General features: G+C 42.8%; 1 protein-coding gene across 2 annotated transcripts in view; it reads right to left on the bottom strand.

Annotated features, from left to right (window-relative positions):
- Positions 1-282: 282 nt before the first annotated feature.
- LOC120059659 (protein-arginine deiminase type-2-like) overlaps positions 283-23,368 on the bottom strand; it is a 30,370-nt gene continuing 7,284 nt past the window's right edge. Inside the window, exons 1-16 of one of the 2 annotated variants that reach the window (XM_039008760.1) lie at positions 15,695-15,919; positions 14,135-14,303; positions 13,409-13,478; positions 13,178-13,239; positions 12,654-12,771; positions 12,146-12,298; positions 11,800-11,990; positions 11,591-11,694; positions 11,275-11,386; positions 10,940-11,047; positions 10,682-10,833; positions 10,081-10,228; positions 9,736-9,829; positions 5,373-5,452; positions 5,135-5,263; positions 283-1,327 (exon numbers count right to left, since the gene is read on the bottom strand). In XM_039008760.1, the coding sequence (XP_038864688.1) occupies positions 1,094-1,327; positions 5,135-5,263; positions 5,373-5,452; positions 9,736-9,829; positions 10,081-10,228; positions 10,682-10,833; positions 10,940-11,047; positions 11,275-11,386; positions 11,591-11,694; positions 11,800-11,990; positions 12,146-12,298; positions 12,654-12,771; positions 13,178-13,239; positions 13,409-13,478; positions 14,135-14,303; positions 15,695-15,789 (2,019 nt within the window). In that variant the 5' untranslated portion in view covers positions 15,790-15,919 and the 3' untranslated portion in view covers positions 283-1,093. Of the gene's footprint in view, positions 1,328-5,134; positions 5,264-5,372; positions 5,453-9,735; positions 9,830-10,080; positions 10,229-10,681; positions 10,834-10,939; positions 11,048-11,274; positions 11,387-11,590; positions 11,695-11,799; positions 11,991-12,145; positions 12,299-12,653; positions 12,772-13,177; positions 13,240-13,408; positions 13,479-14,134; positions 14,304-15,694; positions 15,920-23,368 lie in introns of those variants that run through there. The other variant, XM_039008761.1, reaches the window with a different exon arrangement.

Here is a 23,368-nt window from a genome sequence, read left to right as displayed (position 1 = left end):
TGACAAGTCGTGAAGTTGCCTTTTTAATGATTGTGTTAAGTAAGCTGCTTTGTAGGAGGGTATCCCCTTTCATATAAGGAATCTATCCCATGGGGGATATCGCCAAATGGAATCTATCACCAACTGGTTTGAATGTAAAACTAAACAGATATATGTATTAATTTGTAGATATCTGCTCTCAATGAATGGAACCTGGGTATCTTGTGTAATGTTTTACATTGCCTGATTAGAGACATTTTCCCTCATCTCAGATTTATATAATGAAAAGAACTGATATGAAGGCATTGTTATCATGACGTTTAATTTCAATGAAATGAACAAGAGCCAACATTGAATTTAGTTGCACTTTGTCAGTTGTGGCATTAGTGCATAAACCTTCATTTACAATTCTTTTGAAATCTTTGTTGAAGCTGAAGGATATCTGCGTAAGTAAGGAACACAACATCAAAATACAGTTAGTCTGCCATTTATTTAATAATGTATTATTATCAAACACCATTCTAAAGTTTATGATTCAACAAAATACTATTAATTGAAATGTGATTGGAAGTTTCATCAGGTTAAGAGAGCCTTTGGAGTCATAGTGTGCATTCCAGGCATGGAAACTCAAAATATATCTTCACCTCAAAGCTTAAGATAAATCTATAAAAACTCTCACTAGTCTTCAGAAATGCTTGAATAGTTGGATCACACCCTCTGGTAGCTCCAGATTATACTTGCACATTTCTCTGTGGTCCTGTTCATCTGTACTGGTTTTAGTACATGTAAATACAACACTTGGATTGAGCACGGAGCCAATCCAAACAACAGATTTAGCCTGCAATGTGCTTAATTCAGATGATTGTATTTCTGTTCTAGTTGATAATTTGCTTAAGCCCTTGTTAAAATTCAAAAGTCTTGTTTATAAATACAGTTTTTCATCATTTTGTAAAAAAAAAAAAGGCAAATACATGTTTAATAAAGACAAAGGGGTAATACAGTACAAGGACTACTGTTGTTGTTTGAAGATGACTGCTGCTGGCAATTGTTGCTGCTGTTAACATCAAGCCTTATTCCCTCTTTCTAACTACAACCATTCCTTGCCCCAAATCCCTCACATCTCCAGGTTCCACCACTTGAAGGAGAAGGGTTCCCTACGGACATTGGAGCCACAGTGAACCTCTCCCAGCAGTTTGTGGTAGGAGGCAAAGTCATCAATGTATGTGCAGCTGAGTCCCAGGCCCTCCATGAGGGAGGTCATCTCTGCCTCCAGGGCACAGCAGCCATTCACCTTGGGCCCAAACGGTTTAGGGATGCCCAGGTTCTTCCCCAACACAATCATGTTCACCTGGAGGTAGAGACATACAGTGGGGCAAAAAAGTATTTAGTCAGCCACCAATTGTGCAAGTTCTCCCACTTAAAAAGATGAGAGAGGCCTGTAATGTTCATCATAGGTACACTTCAACTATGACAAAATGAGAGAAAAAAAAATCCAGAAAATCACATTGTAGGATTTTTTATGAATTTATTTGCAAATTATGGTGGAAAATAAGTATTTGTTCACCTACAAACAAGCAAGATTTCTGGCTCTCACAGACCTGTGACGACCCTCCCACTCTGTCTACCGTTTTCTCTCTCTCTTTGCTCTTGTTTCCTTATTAGGATGTTGGTGGGCGGAGTATGGAGGGTCGTCAGCTACATGGGAAACACCTGGGCCCGGGTGTGTCCCAGGATAAATAGACTTCTTCCACAGTCATTGGGGGGACTCTCTCCATTCAGACACAGACAGATTCTGGTTGTGGCCTTGTTGTGGTTATTTGGTTTGTTTGTGTTGGCACCCTTCAACAACCCTACTTATCACATGTATACACGCAACCACTCACCTACACTACTGACTACACACATACCATTGTTAATTGTATTTACTTTACCTTAGTTAATAAATATATTTTGTTATTCCTTATCTCCATGTGGTCTCCCTTTTGTTACGGGCTTTGAGCCGGTTCGTGACACTTCTTCTTTAAGAGGCTCCTCTGTCCTCCACTCGTTACCTGTATTAATGGCACCTGTTTGAACTTGTTATCAGTATAAAAGACACATGTCCACAACCTCAAACAGTCACACTCCAAACTCCACTATGGCCCAGACCAAAGAGCTGTCAAAGGACACCAGAAACAAAATTGTAGACCTGCACCAGGCTGGGAAGACTGAATCTGCAATAGGTAAGCAGCTTGGTTTGAAGAAATCAACTGTGGGAGCAATTATTAGGAAATGGAAGACATACAAGACCACTGATAATCTCCCTCGATCTGGGGCTCCACACAAGATCTCACCCCGTGGGGTCAAAATGATCACAAGAACGGTGAGCAAAAATCCCAGAACCACACGGGGGGACCTAGTGAATGACCTGCAGAGAGCTGGGACCAAAGTAACAAAGCCTACCATCAGTAACACACTACGCCGCCAGGTACTCAAATCCTGCAGTGCCAGACGTGTCCCCCTGCTTAAGCCAGTACATGTCCAGGCCCGTCTGAAGTTTGCTAGAGAGCATTTGGATGATCCAGAAGAAGATTGGGAGAATGTCATATGGTCAGATGAAACCAAAATACACTGCTCAAAAAAATAAAGGGAACACTTAAACAACACAATGTAACTCCAAGTCAATCACACTTCTGTGAAATCAAACTGTCCACTTAGGAAGCAACACTGATTGACAATACATTTCACATGCTGTTGTGCAAATGGAATAGACAAAAGGTGGAAATTATAGGCAATTAGCAAGACACCCCCAATAAAGGAGTGATTCTGCAGGTGGTGACCACAGACCACTTCTCAGTTCCTATGCTTCCTGGCTGATGTTTTGGTTACTTTTGAATGCTGGCGGTGCTCTCACTCTAGTGGTAGCATGAGACGGAGTCTACAACCCACACAAGTGGCTCAGGTAGTGCAGCTCATCCAGGATGGCACATCAATGCGAGCTGTGGCAAGAAGGTTTGCTGTGTCTGTCAGCGTCGTGTCCAGAGCATGGAGGCGCTACCAGGAGACAGGCCAGTACATCAGGAGACGTGGAGGAGGCCGTAGGAGGGCAACAACCCAGCAGCAGGACCGCTACCTCCGCCTTTGAGCAGGAGGAGCACTGCCAGAGCCCTGCAAAATGACCTCCAGCAGGCCACAAATGTGCATGTGTCTGCTCAAATGGTCAGAAACAGACTCCATGAGGGTGGTATGAGGGCCCGACGTCCACAGGTGGGGGTTGTGCTTACAGCCCAACACCGTGCAGGACGTTTGGCATTTGCCAGAGAACACCAATATTGGCAAATTCGCCACTGGCGCCCTGTGCTCTTCACAGATGAAAGCAGGTTCACACTGAGCACATGAGCACATGTGACAGACGTGACAGAGTCTGGAGACGCCGTGGAGAACGGTCTGCTGCCTGCAACATCCTCCAGCATGACCGGTTTGGCTGTGGGTCAGTCATGGTGTGGGGTGGCATTTCTTTGTGGGGCCGCACAGCCCTCCATGTGCTCGCCAGAGGTAGCCTGACTGCCATTAGGTACCGAGATGAGATCCTCAGAGCCCTTGTGAGACCATATGCTGACACATGCAGATTTGTGGCCTGCTGGAGGTCATTTTGCAGGGCTCTGGCAGTGCTCCTCCTGCTCAAAGGCGGAGGTAGCGGTCCTGCTGCTCGGTTGTTGCCCTCCTACGGCCTCCTCCACGTCTCCTGATGTACTGGCCTGTCTCCTGGTAGCGCCTCCATGCTCTGGACACTACGCTGACAGACACAGCAAACCTTCTTGCCACAGCTCGCATTGATGTGCCATCCTGGATGAGCTGCACTACCTGAGCCACTTGTGTGGGTTGTAGACTCCGTCTCATGCTACCACTAGAGTGAGAGCACCGCCAGCATTCAAAAGTGACCAAAACATCAGCCAGGAAGCATAGGAACTGAGAAGTGGTCTGTGGTCACCACCTGCAGAATCACTCCTTTATTGGGGGTGTCTTGCTAATTGCCTATAATTTCCACCTTTTGTCTATTCTATTTGCACAACAGCTTGTGAAATGTATTGTCAATCAGTGTTTCTTCCTAAGTGGACAGTTTGATTTCACAGAAGTGTGATTGACTTGGAGTTACATTGTGTTGTTTAAGTGTTCCCTTTATTTTTTTGAGCAGTGTATAACTTTTTGGTAAAAACTCAACTCGTCGTGTTTGGAGGACAAAGAATGCTGAGTTGCATCCAAAGAACACCATACCTACTGTGAAGCATGGGGGTGGAAACATCATGCTTTGGGGCTGTCTTTCTGCAAAGGGACCAGGACGACTGATCCGTGTAAAGGAAAGAATGAATGGGGCCATGTATCGTGAGATTTTGAGTGAAAACCTCCTTCCATCAGCAAGGGCATTGAAGATGAAACGTGGCTGGGTCTTTCAGCATGACAATGATCCCAAACACACCGCCCGGGCAACGAAGGAGTGGCTTCGTAAGAAGCATTTCAAGGTCCTGGAGTGGCCTAGCCAGTCTCCAGATCTCAACCCCATAGAAAATCTTTGGAGGGAGTTGAAAGTCCATGTTGCCCAGCAACAGCCCCAAAACATCACTGCTCTAGAGGAGATCTGCATGGAGGAATGGGCCAAAATACCAGCAACAGTGTGTGAAAACCTTGTGAAGACTTACAGAAAACGTTTGACCTCTGTCATTGCCAACAAAGGGTATATAACAAAGTATTGAGAAACTTTTGTTATTGACCAAATACTTATTTTCCACCATAATTTGCAAATAAATTCACTAAAAATCCTACAATGTGATTTTCTGGATTTTTTTTTCTCATTTTGTCTGTCATAGTTGAAGTGTACCTATGATGAAAATTACAGGCCTCTCTCATCTTTTTAAGTGGGAGAACTTGCACAATTGGTGGCTGACTAAATACTTTTTTGCCCCACTGTATGCCTCAATTAGGATTTGTTTCTTGCGCTACTTGGGTAGTAGATGATTTGAGCATACTTCCTAATCACATGTAGAAAATCATCACAAAATGTCTAAAATGATTTGGCAGCATTTTTGAGCTTTGCCATTATGTAATGTAAAATGTATAACAAATAAAATAAGTACTTTTGGTTTGGAGGTGTTCTAGTGTAGAACTTGCGTATGCTCACCATGTCTGGGTAATAGGCCACTGCCCTGTTCTCCTCCATCACATGGAAAAGGATGGGCAGATCAATGATATCATCGTCATCTAAACCCAGCTCCCTCTTAAGGACATCCCTGTTCCAGTCTATACAGCTCTGTGGGACAGCAGCAGTCACAACATCTACATGGTTATTTCACCAAGCACTGCAATGCTCTGTTAGCCTCTCTGAGTAACTAGTTCATCTGGCGTTTAGTTTCCCTCACCTGGACATAGTCGTTTTCTGCTCTGAGTTTGTCATCACTCAAAATCTCATCTACCGTAATCTCTTCTTCTGCTCCAAGACCTGTTAGGATCGGGAAGGAAGTCGTGTTGATTATTAACACACAGTTCAGGGGTGGTCGGTGACGTTTAAGATGAGGGAGGACGATTATTTTTTTTAGGGGGTGGCCTTATTTCTATTACAGCATATTGGATGACTGTCATTCATATTCCATTCACCCAGACAAATGTTACATCGATAGGTTTAGGCTACTACATGATACTCAAATTGTGTCTATACCTATCGAGGATGCTACAACCTAGCTTATGAAAGTAGGTGCACAGGTCAAGACAAATTTGAGTAATCAAAGTAACAAACATTGACACATTCAATATCATGTTGCACACTCTTGCCTGTATCTAGCTGATCTAGGGTGTAATCATTAGTCTAACAGATGCAAACGAGAGTTTCTATTAGACAAATTCAAGTATGTTTGTCCCCGTTTCATACCATTTAAGTAACATTTTGCAGAATCGGTTGAATGAATACACCCCTGATCACACACACACAGTTCACTTTCCTAGCAGCCACATACAAACAGCATGATCCCTTTGATCTTTGTATAATTACTTCTTGCATATACGCACGCTCCTCCTCTCACAATTTCCTTTCACTTGTGGACTTCAGTGCATCAGCTATCTGTGACCAGGCGAAAAAACCTTTCCAAGCCAAACCTTCCTATCATAACCGAGTCAACTACTCACCACATTTTATGCACTGCAGGGCTAGCTAGCTGTAGCTTATGCATTCAATACTAGATTGATTCTCTGATCCTTTGAGTCGGTGGACAACATGTCAGTTCATGCTGCAAGAGCTCTGATAGGTTGGAGGAAGTTGTCAGAATTACTGTGTAAGTCTATGGAAGGGGGTGAGAAACATGAGCCTCCAAGGTTTTGTATTGAAGTCAATGTACCCAGACGTCATGACGCTCTCTCCTTGGTGAGGATCAAAAGGTGCCAGATCAGCTCCACACATAGCCAGATTCCCCTCTCTCCCACCCGAGGTGGGAGTTGGGCCGGTTTTATGACTTAACAGCCGGTTGTAAACTTTCTCTCTTGCCCTGCAGTATGAGTGGTGAAAATATTTGAGACTTTGCCGCCAAAACGCCAACATCCAAAAGTGGATAATGAAACAATATTTATAACAAAGAATGTTGGGAATGATGCGAGATGGAAAATGAATGTCCATTTTGTGATGTCATTAAAATTATCAGAAAGACGTTATAACGGAAACATTGTAACTTTAAGAGCTTGCATACTGTATATATCAGATTTACATCTAAATGTAAAAATTATGATTAAATATGAACATTTTTGAAATGATATAAATTTGATTTTAGCCTTCGAAACGAGATAATGGCTTTCATATAAACCTGAGCCCAGTCAGTAACCACGCCCATGTGAGCACAGACATTGTGTTGGCATGTTGGAAAGCCCCTAAGATCAGAGTGCTTAAAAGGACTTGCTAACAAAATTTACATTAGACCAAAACATGTCGATTTGCTGCCGGCGTGTTAAGTGGTCCTAGCTGTACCCTGAATAGTCAACCATTGAGACCAGAGAACGTGAGGCCGCGGTCCACACTCTAAAATGGTGAGAAACTTTGTGAACCAGACCAAAACATGCACCTTCTGCAGCTGTGCATGTAAAGTAGTCTAAAACATTTGACCAAAGACAAGAGGGTAGACAGATCCCTCTGAACACCGCGTGGTACACCTGTAGTATCTACTCTAATGAATACGCCAGAACAAAAGAAGCCTACAACTAAGAAGGACATTGTGACCCCTGGTGAACAACTAGAGATTTCAATCGAACCACTTCCCATAGACGGATCCAGTGGTTTCAACAGAGAAAGACATCTACGCATAAATATATACAGTTGATGTCGAAAGTTTACATAAACTTAGGTTGGAGTCATTAAAACTAGTTTTTCAACCACTCCCCAAATTGTTTGTTAACAAACTATAGATTTAGCAATTCGGGTAGTAAATCTACTTTGTGCATGACAAGGAATTTTTCGACCAATTGTTTACAGACAGATTATTTCACTTATAACTGTATCACAATTCCAGTGGGTCAGAAGTTTACATACACTAAGTTGACTGTGCCTTTAAACAGTTTGGAAAATTCCAGAAAATGATGTCATGGCTTTAGAAGCCTCTGATAGGCTAATTGACATAATTTGAGTCAATTGGATGTGTAACTGTGGATGTATTTCAAGGTCTACCTCCCAACTCAGTGCCTCTTTGCTTGACATCATGGGAAAATCAAAAGAAATCAGCCAAGACCTCAGGGGGGAAAAAAATATAGACCTCCACAAGTCTGGTTCATCCTTGGGAGCAATTTCCAAACGCCTGAAGGTACCACGTTCATCTGTACAAACAATAGCATGCAAGTATAAACACCATGGGACCACGCAGCCGTCATACCGCTCAGGAAGGAGACGCGTTCTGTCTCCTAGAGATGAACGTACTTTGGTGGGAAAAGTGCAAATCAATCCCAGAACAGCAAAGGACCTTGTGAAGATGCTGGAGGAAACAGGTACAAAAGTATCTATATCCACAGTAAAACGAGTCCTATATTGACATAACCTGAAAGGCCGCTCAGCAAGGAAGAATCCACTGCTCCAAAACCGCCATAAAAAAGTCAGACTATGGTTTGCAACTACACATGGGGACAAAGATCGTACCTTTTGGAGAAATGTCCTCTGGTCTGATGAAACAAAAATATAACTGTTTGACCATAATTACCATCGTTATGTTTGGAGGAAAAGGGGGGAGGCTTGCAAGTTCAAGAACACCATCCCAACCGTGAAGCACGGGGGTGGCAGCATCATGTTGTGTGGTGCTTTGCTGCAGGAGGGACTGGTGCACTTAACAAAATAGATGGCATCATGAGGAAGGAACATTATGTGGATATAGTGAAACAACATCTCAAGACATCAGTCAGGAAGTTAAAGCTTAGTCGCAAATGGGTCTTCCAAATGGACAATGACCCCAAGCATACTTCCAAAGTTGTGGCAAAATGGCTTAAGGACAACAAAGTCAAGCTATTGGAGTGGCCATCACAAAGCCCTGGCCTCACTCCAATAGAACATTTGTTGGCAGAACTGAAAAAAGGTGTGCGAGCGAGGAGGCCTACAAACCTGACTCAGTTACACCAGGAATGGGCCAAAATTCACCCAGTTTATTGTGGGAAGCTTGTGGAAGGCTACCCGAAACGTTTGACCCAAGTTAAACAATTTAAAGGCAATGCTATCAAATACTAATTGAGTGTATGTAAACTTCTGACCCACTGGGAATGTGATTAAATAAATAATTCTCTACTATTATTCTGACATTTCACATTCTTAAAATAAAGTGGGGAATCTAACTGAATCTTTACGAGGATTAAATGTCAGGAATTGTGAAAAACTGAGTTTAAATGTATTTGGCTAAGATGGATGTAAACTTCCGACCTCAACTGTATTGCATTTATTATCCGAATGAGCGGTCGTTCATGTGCAAAGTATTCATAATCCCGTGAGCGTAGCTTCCAAATGTATATATGAGAAGTTGACTGTCTCTCCCTCCCCTTTCCATTGCGTAACCAAACGGTCATGCTTTTGTTAGTCCACTAGGAACCTGTTTTCATTCTATTATGTATGTAATCAATAACCTATGCTGTGTGTGTTTACGTATTTTGTGTGATGATTTAGTTAGTTAGTAAATAAATAATTAAACCAATTTGTGTATTGCTGATTCATCACTTAGGTTAGGGTTCGTGCAGATATCCAAGGATTATGCGACGTTCAGAATGTAATAATTAATAACTGACTGTTAATGATATTTAGATAATCTTTAGAGTTTAAGTCAGGAGATAGTAACTAGGTAAGTAACTGTTCCCAAGATGCCCCAAATTCCTAATTAGTTAATTGTTAAATGAATTTAAATCGAGTAATAATTAAACATAGTAGGCAATTATTCTACAAATAGCAGTCATCACATTAATGATAGTCACGTCACGACACAGAGGAGGACAGAAGCTAGCTGTCCCCGGCTACACCATGGTGCTACCCTAAAGAGTGTTGTTGAGGGTACTGTAGACCTTCATTGCAAAACAGTGTGTTTTAATCGATTCTTTGTTGATGTGAATATATCTAGTATAGTTATCTAAAAAGGATAACTTTTTCAATGTTTCACCATTTTTATGAAATTCACTGAGGATGGTCCTCCCCTTCCTCTTCTGAGGAGCCTCCACTGATACAATTATAACTACAGTGATACACACTGAGACACAGTGAAATTAGTCGCCTAACTGAAGGCCTACCGTCAAACATTTTGGCTTGTCCATGCCCGTCATTCTGTAAGCCTCTGAATAGTTTGTAGCCTGCGTCGGGGCTGGCGAGCAGCAGCCGGAATCCCTACACAGAGAAACAGAGGACAAAGACAACATTGGCTGTGCGCTTCATTTGACTTCCTGACAACTTTACATTATCACATAACCACAGGGTAGCCACAGCCTGCGTCATGTCTAAATGCTTTATGTGCAAATGGACGGCATTAACAATTCTTTGCTCTCTGTCATTTCTACTCTATATTAAAGAGCATAGTGTTTTTACTCATATGTTCTAATAGAGGGGGCAACTATACTTTCCTTGAGAATTTTTTTTACCTTTTTGTCAGGAGCTGGGACAAAAGTCATGAATTCATCCACATGCCCAACCAGAAGCCAATCAGAGAACAGTGCAATGGGCTCCTGGACTTTCTGTGCCCAAAGGAAGTCTTGCACTACTTTGGTCATGTTGCGGCCCTTGGTTGCCCTGAAAAGTTAAACAGCCTTATCACCACTGCTCACAGCCATTTAAACATTTTTTTTTATTATTATCCTTTATTTAACTAGGCAAGTCAGTTAAGAACAAATTCTTATTTACAATGACGGCCTACAGCGGCCAAACCCGGCCGACGCTGGTCCAATTGTGCGCTGCCCTATGGGACTCCCAATCACTGCCAGTTACGATATATCCTAGATTCGAACCAGGGTGTCTGTAGTGACGCCTCTAGCACTGAGATGCAGTGCCTTAGACCGCTGCGCCACTTGGGAGCCCATATCTTTGTTCCAAATTTTAATGAATCAGTATTCAAGATTTATAGAAGGAAGTAGCATCAAGGTTATTTAATTAATAAATAAACTTTGGAATAACGGAAAATATTGGGATCTAAGAACCAGACTCTCTTCCGTTGAAGCAACTAACCCCTGGCTAAGTTACACTCACGTGGGGAAAGCCACTCCAATTAGGATCCTGCCCAGAGGGTAGTTCTTTCCATTTATAGTGACTGGAGGGCTAACTTCCAGGTTACCAAACGAGTCCAGGCTGCTCACTTCCTCATCATATGCTGTCCTCGTCACATAGCCAAAGTCTGGGCCCTGAGGGCACCAGGCAGAGAGAGGTTGAGAAAGAGTTCCACCACATCCCTCACAGTATGGAAATAAGAACATTTTAACTGCAGGTGTTGTGAATGCCTTTTCTTACCAGTAGCACATCATATGGGAAATCCTGTAGTTCTCCGTCTCGGGGGGAGTCCAGCACAACAGGGAAACGTTGGTGAGGAGAGTCAATGTAGCCAAACTCTATCTCATCCTGAGAGAGAAACCTTCTTTACATGTCTATTATATTTCTATATTTTTCATGCAGTTAGAGAAAAAGACACCGGTCTATGTTCTGATTTCTTTTATTTAAAACCGAGAGACAAGACTGACAATGATTTACATTGATGTAAAAGGATGTGAAATAAATTGTGTTTGAAAAAAAGTTGGAATTGAAAAAAAAACTGCATGATAGGCTAGGAGCTGAATCCCACTGCTTACCTGCATCCAGCGGTCTCCTCTGTTCATGTACTCATGGCAAACCTTCAGCTTGTACCCATTGTTTTCCACCAGCCTCCTCATTCCCTTTAGGAACTGGTAGTTATCAGATGTGCTGGGTAACCAAATGCACAGAAACAGTTGTCTGAGTACGTTTACAGACAGCGCCATCATTATTTCCATCAACATCAATGCCAGGACTGTCGGAACTAGAAGCACAAGCATTTCGCTGCACTCGCATTAACATCTGCTAACCATGTTTATGTGACAAATAAAATGTGATTTGATAATCATTTTCTTCTTCATCATCATCTCTCACCTGCAGACGAAGACCTCCACAGGGTTGAGTGTGTTGGGTGTCATGATCCAGGGAGCCACACGGAACACCACCCTGTCTGTAAAGATGGGCGTCTCAGGAAAGCCCTGGCAAAATAACAGAACAAAAACATGAACGATAGATTCCACGACAGAGGTACAGTATACCCTTCAAAGTTTTAAACTACGAACAGTGAAATAGTTGCAATGTACCTGAGAGCTGGGCTCCAGCAGGCTGAGGCTGATGCTGATGAGGCCCTCAAAGTCTTTGTCAGGGAATCTCAGGCCCTCAACGTAGAAATTCATCTCAGCGTTTCCCCCGAGGTACGGGACCTCCTTGGACAAATCCTCACTGCCCAGCACCAGCGGGTAGTCCTTCACAAAGCTCTTGTAGAACAGGTTTTCTGCAGCAGTAAATCATTTTTTATAATGATGATCAAATGCATCTCCATTTATATGCATATGCAGCATTAAAATCTTATTGTATACACATCATACATGCATGGACAGCCACAAGAACACATAAAAGATCTGACTGGACAAAATGTCCTTGACTCACTCAGTGTTTGGTGCATGCCTGCTGTGGACCTGGTCCTGAAGACCCTGACACTCTCTGCATCCCCCTGGGAGATGTGCATGGTCAGCTTGTAGCCCTCTGGGAGCTTGGCAGGGCCACTGGTCCGCAGCACCATTGGGGACATGTCTTTCAGATCTGACATTTCACAAATACTGACATTATTGTACATCATGTGTCAACCCATCAATATCATAATCAATGTGACCTCATCTCAATGACAACATAGGTAGGACAGTGTGTAATACAACTACTTATCCTAGGAGGATGGTGGTCGTGAAGGAACCATCAAACCACACCAGACACACCCCTAGCTCAGGCATTTTGTGTTTAGCCAACATAAATATACATATCTCTACTGCTCCTCTGCTGACTACACACAAAAGACAGACTTGCAGCCTTTAAAAATGTTGATTTATTGCAATGCCTGCAGCACTGTCTGCCTATCAGCTCTGTGGGCCAGGATGACTTGGCTGTTGCTGTTGTTATATACCTGAGACCCTGCTGACCTCAGCACACTCACTGTCCCGCCTCTTCCCATAGGTGCGTTCTGAGTCACAGTTGACCAGTAGGATGGCACCGTGGCCATTAGGCCCCCACATCCAGGATCCCTGTAGAGAGATGGACACTCGTTATTCAGAGACAAGAACTAACACTGCCCTGCCAATTTAGCTTTTACCAATGTGTTTGCATGAAGTAAGATTAGACTTACAGCTGAGTGGAAAAGCACAACGTTCAAAAGAATTTCCCACTTCCAGGAATATAGTATGAACAGTATTTTGATATACCTATTAATATCAGTGGAAGGCTGTGCCCTGTGTTAGTTGACAGATAATTTCCTAGAAGTGCCTTGGCAATCTTCCTTTGTGTTTTGGAATACAGCATGAACACTAGTCTTCTGACATGCCTATTCATGTTAGAACATCTCCTTATGTACCCTGCTGTGTTAGGAAACAAAGATAGTGACCTCTGAGCTGAAAGAGACCTGCCTGGACGGACCCAGCAGACATAACCCACCTTGTTGGGGTTGTTCCTCTCCACCTGGCCATCTCGATCAGCATCTACGTCCAGAGAAATCTCTACAAGACAGAGAGGCCCTGGGTGTCACTGAAGCTCATGAGCTGCTTTGGGGTCTCAAGTGAAATATATAAATGTACAAATGACATTCACAAAGGTATGCTTTGAAGGTGGGGGCGGGTGATAGTTTATATGGGTGTGCTCTCCTGTCCTAAGCATAACACAACATACCAACAGCGGTGAGGTGAACGACAGCTTTCCCTAACACCTCCGTCTTCTCTCCATAATACATGACCGATAGCTGCACAACAAAGGACAACATTTACAAAGTTAAACATCTAGAACACTGGTGACTAAGCAGTGGTTGTGTTTTGATGGGGTCTTCGATGATATATTCATGTCCAGATATGTACAGTACATTATTTCAGAGGAGAATCTAAACAACTGGCCCATTCTGGAACTGACAAAAAGTCTCCTTCAATTCCTTATCAATAGAACTGGCACTGTGATTAACCACATCTCTCTGGTATCAGGTTGAGAGTGCCACATTTGCATTATTTCAGTGTTGTTTGCACACCACTCTTAAGAGGTGTAGGAGCAGCAAATACTTGATCTGTGTTTCTTCTTAACATAATTCACTGTAGCGTGTTCAGTCCCAAAAGGAAATATTCAAATCAGGATTATATTAATAAGATTTAACATACTGAAGTCTCAGGGTTCACTCTTAGAAAAAAAGTGTTCCAGGGTCCCCAGGTAGAACTATTTTGGGTTCCATGCAGAACCCTCTGGGGAAAGGGTTCTAAATAGAACCCAATAGTGTTCTACATGGAACCAAAAATTGTTATTCAAAGGGTTCCCCTTTGGGGACAGCCAAATAACCCTTTTAGGTTCTAGATAGCACCTTTTTTTTCTAAGAGTGTAGCTATCATGGCTGTGGGAGTGGCCTACTTTATTTACCTTGCTATCATTTCCCACTTCGCTGGCAGTGTCCATGGTGATAAGAAGCATTGTATTACCATTGAGAGTGGTGGGGAAGGTCCCACTCTCCAGTGGGGGTGGGGTGATCCTGTACTGCACTCTGGGACTGCATTGCACAGAGAAGTACTTGGAAGTAGGAGGGGCACTCCTAGGGGAACAATAAATGCATGTGACAGTTACACATCACATCCTGATACTTTTCTTATACAAATCTATAGATTGCAATAACACAGAAAACACAAAGAGGACATACCTATACTGCAGTGGAGCACCAGCAGTGAGTGCAGTTCATTATCCCCTATTTCCAGAAGCAACAGGTGGCAGTGCTAGTTCTAAAGTTACATTGCTACAGTAATCGGAGAGATATGATGTCTTCTACATGCCTCTACAATGAGTAACGTACCAAAGAGGGAGAAATACTGGACTATCAACCTACACAAGAATACTGGCAAAAAGGATTGTACTTATATGTCAAAGTATCAACCAACATCCCAAGTTGTTATACTCAGTATGACACTTGTTTATAAACATTAGGCTTAGCTGTAAAACCTAACACCTGGAGTCCAGGCTAAGCCCTGGAGGTGGTCCACACCAAAGGAACATTAGATTTTTGGAGGAGGGATAATATTTGCCCGAACAGAGCCTATGCTTCTCTAAGCAATAGCACAAAGAGAAGTGTTTCTTAACAATAGGTATTGAAGTTGTTACACACACCGATGTTGTGAAACCATCTGTATCTGCGGTGTAATCATACCATGTGGAGTGTCTGATAAACTAACTGCAGCCGTAGTCATGATAGTACCACAATATGTTTAATTCTTCAGGTTGGCGATTTGTGTTGGGCTTACCACTCTTTTCTATCTAACTTTGTAAATCATCTATCATGTTAACTTGGAAATCATAGGCCATAGTAACTGATTATAACCCATCGAATTATGTTGCACTGGAGTCATATGAATTGACAGCTTGTAAGGACAACAAACGAGAGTCTGTTGACTAGCAGAAAGACGTGACTGATGCAGACTCCCTCCGCTAAGAACAAAGGTCTGACTCCTCCGCTGAATACAAATGCCATCCACAAACAGTTCTTTCAGCCCAATATCGGGGCATGATCATCCAACTCCTTTTGCAGTTGGAATATCCAAGAAGTAAAATGACAACAAAATAGTCAGTGGATGTAATCAATAATTAAAAAATACATTATCACTGCAGGACCTACAAGTGGAATAAGATTAAAAAGCAATTAAATTATTAATAGGTGTGAGAGAAATACTATTGACATTTGATTTAAGTTACTAGGCTATATTTTTAATATAAATAACAGCACCACACCCCTTTACATTAGATGAATTGTCATTTCAATAATAACTGTGAATAATAACACGAGGGGTACGATTTTCCAAACAATAACTGAGATTAATGTTAATCAACCGTCCTTACCAATGCATGACATTAGTAAATATTTGATTATATTTCTAATAAATTAATCAATAAATGACGACCCATACTTGATGCCTTGGAGAACTGGCCTAACGTTACCTGTCCATGTTTACAGTAAGTTCCGTGCCAACCACGCACATGACTTTGGTCGTTTTTCCATACTCAATTCTCAGTGTCCGAGGGTGGATGATCATGACTTTCCCTGCGGCAGCGGCAAAATTAGTTGTTTGCTGTTGGCTATGATAAAATAGAATTGTACCGCAATTCCTTCACCCTGATATACAGTATTGGCAGGAAGTAGCTGCATGCTGCTGGGCTGGCTCTAGTCACCAGCTGATTATAACGCAGGTGAATGTCTCGCGTCATCTGATGATTGGTTACAAATGGTCTCGCGCAGTTACTGTAACGGTATGTATGCAGCCAGCCCCAGTCGGCAATACGAGACATGACAGAGGTGCAATATTGTATCCGCCTTAACACATTTAATAAAGCAAAAGGTTTATTCAGTATTGTGTGCCTCCAAACCGGGGACAAATTACCCAGCTAGCCTATAACATTATGAGAACCATATAATTCTTAGAGCTTGGTGAGGCGTGGTTGTCGTACGGTTATCTTGCATACAACCTTCCCATAACATGTCCTACGGGTTTCCTCATGGTTCTATTTAAAGTAATGTTGTCAAATTTGTCCGAGAATGTTAAGAAATAACGGTCTTCTGTTGGAATTTCAGTACTTCAGCATAACTTTCTACATGTTTCCTCATGGTTATATTTAAAGTCATGTTCTCAGAACATTCTCTGAATGTTAAGAAACAACGTTCTGTGGGAATTTCAGTACTTCAGCATACTGTTTTCTACAGGTTTCCTCGTGGTTATATTTAAAGTCATGTTCTCAGAACATTAAGAAAACTTTCCATAAAAAAAACTGAAAACATTATACAATCAGTTCTCAGCATCAACAAAACAATTTTTCCCCTCTATCTTGTTAAGTGTGTTCAGGTGTTTTGGCCACGCCCACTAATTAGCCACAGCTGGTATTAATGAGTGCTTGCTTTCTTTGAATAGACAAAAATTAACAGCTTTGTTTGAGTAAAAAAAAAAACATGGCATGCTAGCTCCATCCTGGAGCTATGGATTTCCATCTGTGCTTGTAGTTCAAAACAGTTAACACAAATTAAGTTAGCAGCCTTATTGAAACATGTTCTCGTAACTTTATTTAATTACCTTCAAATAACCTATAATTTCCGTTCTCAGAATGTTAATAAAACCTCACAGGAAAACTGTTAGGGAACCATAGAAAAACTTTCTCAGAACCTCCCTTCAACTTAAAAATGTATGTTCTTAGAACATGCAAAATGTTAATTTCCATTCTCTGAACGCTTAAAAAACGTTCAGTTTTAACCGTCAGGAATCTTATGACCAAAAACGTATGTTCTCACAACTTACAAGAAACCAAATGTACTAGCTGGGTAGGCTACTGAGAGATTCTCCCCAAATAGTTTATCTAGCAGTACATAACAGGTGAAACAATGTATTGCCATAAAAAAAAATGTTCTATGTAAAATATAGTATTGTCACGCTACCGTGTTATAGGCTACACTGTAGCCAACAAAAGCCTACTACCACCTGAAGACATCTATTGGTGCAGTTGCCTAGCATAGATACACACACTCACCTGTTTAGGTTCACTTTCAACACTGTGCCAACAACATATAGAGCCCTCAAAGTTTTCTCAATGTCGAGACGAAATGTCTGTTGATACGGTACTGGCATGTCGGTTGCTTTTCTCTTATTAAGGTGCTGAAGGAGATTAGGGTGTCTGGTCATAGAAACTTGTTCCTGTGAAACATCCATGGTGATACAGTACATTGCAGAGGAGCAGAATGATGGAATGAGATATGGCAGTGGAGGGTAGGCTTGGCCCTATTGATAATAGTCATTTGAGGCAGAGGAGGCTGCAATTACCCAGCTAACCAAACGTGCACACTGTCATAGCAGTCGGCACTAGAATAGCAACAGGATAATGTAGGCATAGGCCTAAACTAGGCCTCAGTATAATTTCGTTGTCACACTGATTGTCATGTTGAAGGCTATATTTGAATCACAAAAATATGTCCTAAAAATCAATCCCTGCCCCAAAGGCTATGCAGTCACTAGACATTAGGCACAGGCCTCTATATAGAGCCAAGGAGTCTGCACCTTCATGGCACCATTAATTATCCCCTCACCTGGACCGTACATACATATTCAAACCAGAGGCCATGGATTACAGGCAACATCCTTAAGGCTAGAGCTGTCGCTTTTAAGGAGCAGGAGACTAATCCGGACACTTATAAGAAAGCCCGCTAAGCCCTCTGACGAACCATCAAATGGGCAACGCGTCAATACAGGACTAAGATCAAATCGAAACAAGGAGCTGATCGTGTACTACCCACATCCAAATTCAAATCGACGGGGCTGTAGTGGAGCGGGTCGGGAGCTTCAAATTCCTCGTGTCCACATCACTAAGGATCTTTCTGGGTCCACACACACCACAACACAGTTGTGAAGAGTGCAGGACAACGCCTCTTCCCCCTCTGGAGGCTGAAAAGATTTGGCATGGGCACTCAGATCCTCAAAAAGTTCTACAGCTGCACCATTGAGAGCATCTTGACTGGCTGCATCAACACTTGGTATTGCAACAGCTTGGCATCTGACGGCAAAGCGCTACAGAGGGTAGCGCGTACGGCCCAGTACATCACTGGCGCCGAACTCCCTGCCATCCAGGACCTTTATACCGGTGTCAGAGGAAGGCTCTAAAAATTGTCAGACTCCAGCCACCCAAGTCATAGACTGTATAACTTGGGTGCCGATGCACCAAGTCTGGAACCAACAGGACCCTGAACAGCTTCTAAGCCCAAGCCATAAGTGTCACGTTCCTGACCTGTTTTCTGTTGTTTTTGTATGTGTTTAGTTGGTCAGGACGTGAGTTGGGGTGGGCATTCTATGTTATGTGTTTCTATGTTGGGTTAAATGTGTTGCCTGATATGGTTCTCAATTAAAGGCAGGTGTTTGACGTTTCCTCTGATTGAGAACCATATTAAGGTAGGCTGTTCTCACTGTTTGTTTGTGGGTGATTGTTCCTGTGTCTGTGTCTACCACACGGGACTGTTTCGTTTGTTCGTTCGTTTGGCTAGTCTTTCCTGTTCGTGCGTTCTTCGTGTCTATGTAAGTTCTCAAGTTCAGGTCTGTCTACGTCGTTTTGTTGTTTTGTATTCTATTCAAGTGTATTTCGTGTCAGTGTTCGTCTTGTTAAATAAATTCTTTATGTCTGCATACCTCGCTGCGTGTTGGTCCGATCCATGCTCCTCCTCTTCCGAGGAGGAGGAATTAGACAGACGTTACAATAAGACTACTTAATAGTTAGTTAAATAGCTACCCGGACAATCTGCATTTAGCAGATTGTCATTGTTGGACTCATTTATTATCTATCACTTTATTCCTAGTTATACAGTGCCTTCGGAAAGTATTCAGACCCTTGAATTTTTCTACATTTTGTTACGTTACAGCCTTATTCTAAAATTATTTAAGTAAAACAATTTCCTCAGCAATCTACACATAATACCCCATATGACACAGCGAAAACAGGTTTTTAGAAATGTTTGCAAATTTATTAAAAACTAAAAACAGAAAAACCTTATTTGCATAAGTATTGAGACCCTTTGCTATGAGACTCGAAATTGAGCTTAGGTGCATCCTGTTTCCATTCATCATCCTTGAGCTGTTTCTACAATTTGATTGGAGTCCACCTGTGGTAAATTCAATTGATTGGACATGATTTGGAAAGGCACACACCTGTCTATATAAGTCACACAGTTGACAGTGCATGTCAGAGCAAAAAACAAGCCATGAGGTCGAAGGAATTGTCAGTAGAACTCCAAGTCAGGATTGTGTCCAGGCACAGAAAATGTCTACAGCTTGGAAAGTCCCCAAGAACACAGTGACCTCCACCATTCTTAAATGGAAGAAGTTTGGAACCACCAAGACTCTTCCTAGAGCTGGCAGCCCAGCCAAAGTGCGCAATTGTGGGAGAAGGGCATTGGTCAGGGAGGTGACCAAGAACCCGGTGGTCACTGACAGAGCTCTAGAGTCCCTCTGTGGAGATGGGAGAACCTTCCAGAAGGACAACCATCTCTGCAGCACTCCACCAATTAGGCCTTTATGGTTGAGTGGCCAGACGGAAGCCACCCCGCAGTAAAAGGCACATGACAGCAAGCTTGGAGTTTTCCAAAAGGCACCTAAAGGACTCTCAGACTATGAGAAACAAGATTCTCTGGTCTGATGAAACCAAGATTGAACTATTTTGCCTGAATGCCAAGCATCACGTCTGGAGGAAACCTGGCACCATCCCTACGGTGAAGCATGGTGGTGGCAGCACCATGCTGTGGGAATGTTTTTCAGCGGCAGGGACTCAGAGACTAGTCACGATGAAGACAAAGATGAATGGAGCAAATTAAAGAGATCCTTGATGAAAGCCTGCTCCAGAGTGCTCAGGACCTCCGACTGGGGCGAAGGTTCACCTTCCAACAGGACAACAACCCTAAGCACACAGCCAAGACAACGCAGGAGTGGCTTTGGGACAAGTCTCTGAATGTTCTTGAGTGGCCTAGCCAGAGACTGGACTTGAACTCGATCTAACATCTCTTGAGACACCTGAAAATAGCTGTGCAGCAATGCTCCCCATCCAACCTCACAGAGCTTGAGAGGATCTGCAGAGAAGAATGGGAGAAACGCCACAAATACAGGTGTGCCAAGCTTGTAGCGTCATGCCCAAGAAGACTAGAAGCTGTAATCGCTGCCAAAGGTGCTTCAACAAAGTACTGAGTAAAGGGTCTGAATACTTATGTAAATTTGATATTTCCATTTTTTATGTTTAATAAATTAGCAAAAATGTTGAAACAGTTTTTGCTTTGTCATGATGGGATATTGTGTATTGATTGATGAGGGGGGTAAAAACTGCCCATATAAGACATGTATATGTACCTGAAAATTGGTTGTTGTTTAAAACGTTGTTATAGTATATTCAGAAACAACTGTCCCGTTGATGGGACACCGATCCAGTAGAGTTTTTAACCCACACTAATGTTACATGCATGTTCAAACTGTTCAAACCATGTGTTTGATGTATTTGATATCATTCCACTGATGTATTTGATACCATTCCACTGATGTATTTGATACCATTCCACTGAGTCCGCTTCAGCCATTACCACGAGCCCATCCTCCCAAATCAGGTATCAGTTAATCTGACTATACTCTCATCATTGATTTGAGATTCATTGATCATATACTTTTATTGTTGATTTATCAATTAAATCAAGTTTGATTTGTCACATGCACCAAATACAACAGGTGTAGTAGACCTTACAGTGATTAGGGTGGCTGGAGTCCTTGGCAATTTTATGGGCCTTCCTCCGACATTGCCTGGTATAGAGGTCCTGGATGGCACGAAGCTTGGCACCAGTGATCTACTGGGCCGTACACACTACCCTCTGTAGTGCCTTATGGTCGGAGGCTGAGCAGTTGCCATACCAGGCGGTGATGCAACAAAGTCAGGATGCTCTCGATGGTGCAGCTGTAGAACTTTTCCAAATATTTTCAGTCTGCTGGGGGGGAATAGGTTTTGTCGTGCCCCCTTCATGACTGTCTTGGTGTGTTTGGACCATGATAGTTTGTTGGTGACTTGGACACTAATGAACCTGCTCCACTACAGCCCCGTCGATGAGAATGGGAGTGTGCTCGGTCCTCTTTTTTATGTAGTCCACAATCATCTCCTTTGTCTTGATCACGTTGAGGGAGAGGTTGTCAGTGATGTTCTGTCGTCGTCAAACTTAATGATACTGTTGGAGTCTTGCTTGGCCATGCAGTCATGGATGAACAGGGAGTACAGGAAGGGACTGAGCACAATCACTGATAGGCCCCTGTGTTGAGGATCAGCATGGCAGATGTGTTGTTACCTATCCTTACCACCTGGGTGCAGCCCGTCAGAAAGTCCAGGATCCAGTTGCAGAGGGAGGTGTTTAGTCCCAGGGTCCTTAGCTTAGTGATGAGCTTTGACGGCACTATGGTGTTGAACGCTAAGCTATAGTCAATGAATAGCATTCTCACGTAGGTGTTCCTTTTGTCCAGGTGGGAAAGTGCAGTGTGGAGTGCAAAATAAATTGCATCATCTGTGGATCTGTCAGGCGGTATTCAAATTGGAGCGGGTCTAGGGTTTCTGGGATAATGGTATTGATATGAGCCATGACCAGCCTTTCAAAGCTTTTCATGGCTACAGACGTGAGTGCTACAGGTCGATAGTCATTTAGGCAGGTTACCTTAGTGTTCCTGGGCACAGAGACTATAGTGGTCTGCTTGAAACATGTTGGTATTACAGACTCGGTCAGGGACAGGTTGAAAATGTCAGTGAAGTCACTTGCCAGTTGGTCAGCGCATGCTCAGAGTACACATCCTGGTAATCCATCTGGCCCAGCTGCCTTGTGAATGTTGACCTGTTTAAAGGTCTTACTCACATCGGCTACGGAGAGCGTGATCACACAGTCATCCGGAACAGCTGATGCTCTCATGCATGCTTCAGTGTTGCTTGCCTCAAAGCGAGCATATAAGTTATTTAGCTCGTCTGGTAGGCTTGTGTCACTGGGCAGCTTGTGGCTGTGCTTCTCTTTGTAGTCCCTAATAGTTTTCAAGCCCAGCCACATCCGATAAGATTTGGAGCTGGTGTAGTTCGATTCAACCTTAGTCCTGTATTGAGGCTTTGCCTGTTTGATGGTTTGTCAGAGGGCAAAGCGAGTTAGAGTCCCGCTCCTTGAAAGCGGCAGCTCTACCCTTTAGCTCAGCGCGGATGTTGCCTGTAATCCATGGCTTCTGGTTGTGGTACGTACGGTCACTGTGGGGACGATGTCATCGATGCACTTATTGATGTAGCCAGTGACTGATGTGGTGTACTCCTCAACTCCATCAGAAGAATCCCGGAACATATTCTAGTCTGTGCTAGCAAAACAGTCCTGTAGCTTAGCATCTGTGTCCTCTGACCACTTCCTTATTGAGCGAGTCACTGGTACTTCCTGCTTTAGCATCAGGAGGATAAAGTTATGGTCAGATTTGTCAAATGGAGAGCGAGGGAGAGCTTTGTACGCGTCTGTGTGTAGAGTAAAGGTGGTCTAGAGTTTTTTTTCCTCTGGTTGCACATTTAATATGCTGGTCGAAATGAGGTAAAACTGCTTTAAATTTCCCTGCATTAATGTCCCTGGCCACTAGGAGCGCCACCTCTGGATGAGCATTTTCCTGTTTGCTTATGGCCCTATACATCTCGTTGAGTGCCGTGTTAGTGCCAGCATCGGTTTGTGGTGGTAAATAGACAGCTATGAAAAATATTGATGAAAACTCTCTTGGTAAATAGTGTGGTCTTCAGCTTATCATGAGATACTCTACCTCAAGCGAGCAAAACCTCAAAATGTCTTGTGCACCAGCTGTTATTTACAAATAGACACAGACCGCCACCCCTTGTCTCACCGGAGGCAGCTGTTCTATCTTGCCAATGGACTGAAAACCCCGCCAGCTGTATGTTATCCATGTCGTCATTCAGCCACTACTCGGTGAAACATAAGATATTACAGTTTTTTGTCTAATGTTGGTGGGGCATATTAACCTGTTTTAATTATATTCTGGAATCACTATGATCACTTCTACATTAACTTCTACATGAATGTGGATGTAACCATGATTACAGACAATA

Source organism: Salvelinus namaycush, chromosome 2 (assembly GCF_016432855.1).
Source record: "Salvelinus namaycush isolate Seneca chromosome 2, SaNama_1.0, whole genome shotgun sequence".
NCBI lineage: Eukaryota > Metazoa > Chordata > Actinopteri > Salmoniformes > Salmonidae > Salvelinus > Salvelinus namaycush.
Note: the sequence above shows the minus strand (reverse complement) of the source record. Positions and strands in the feature narration are given on the sequence as shown.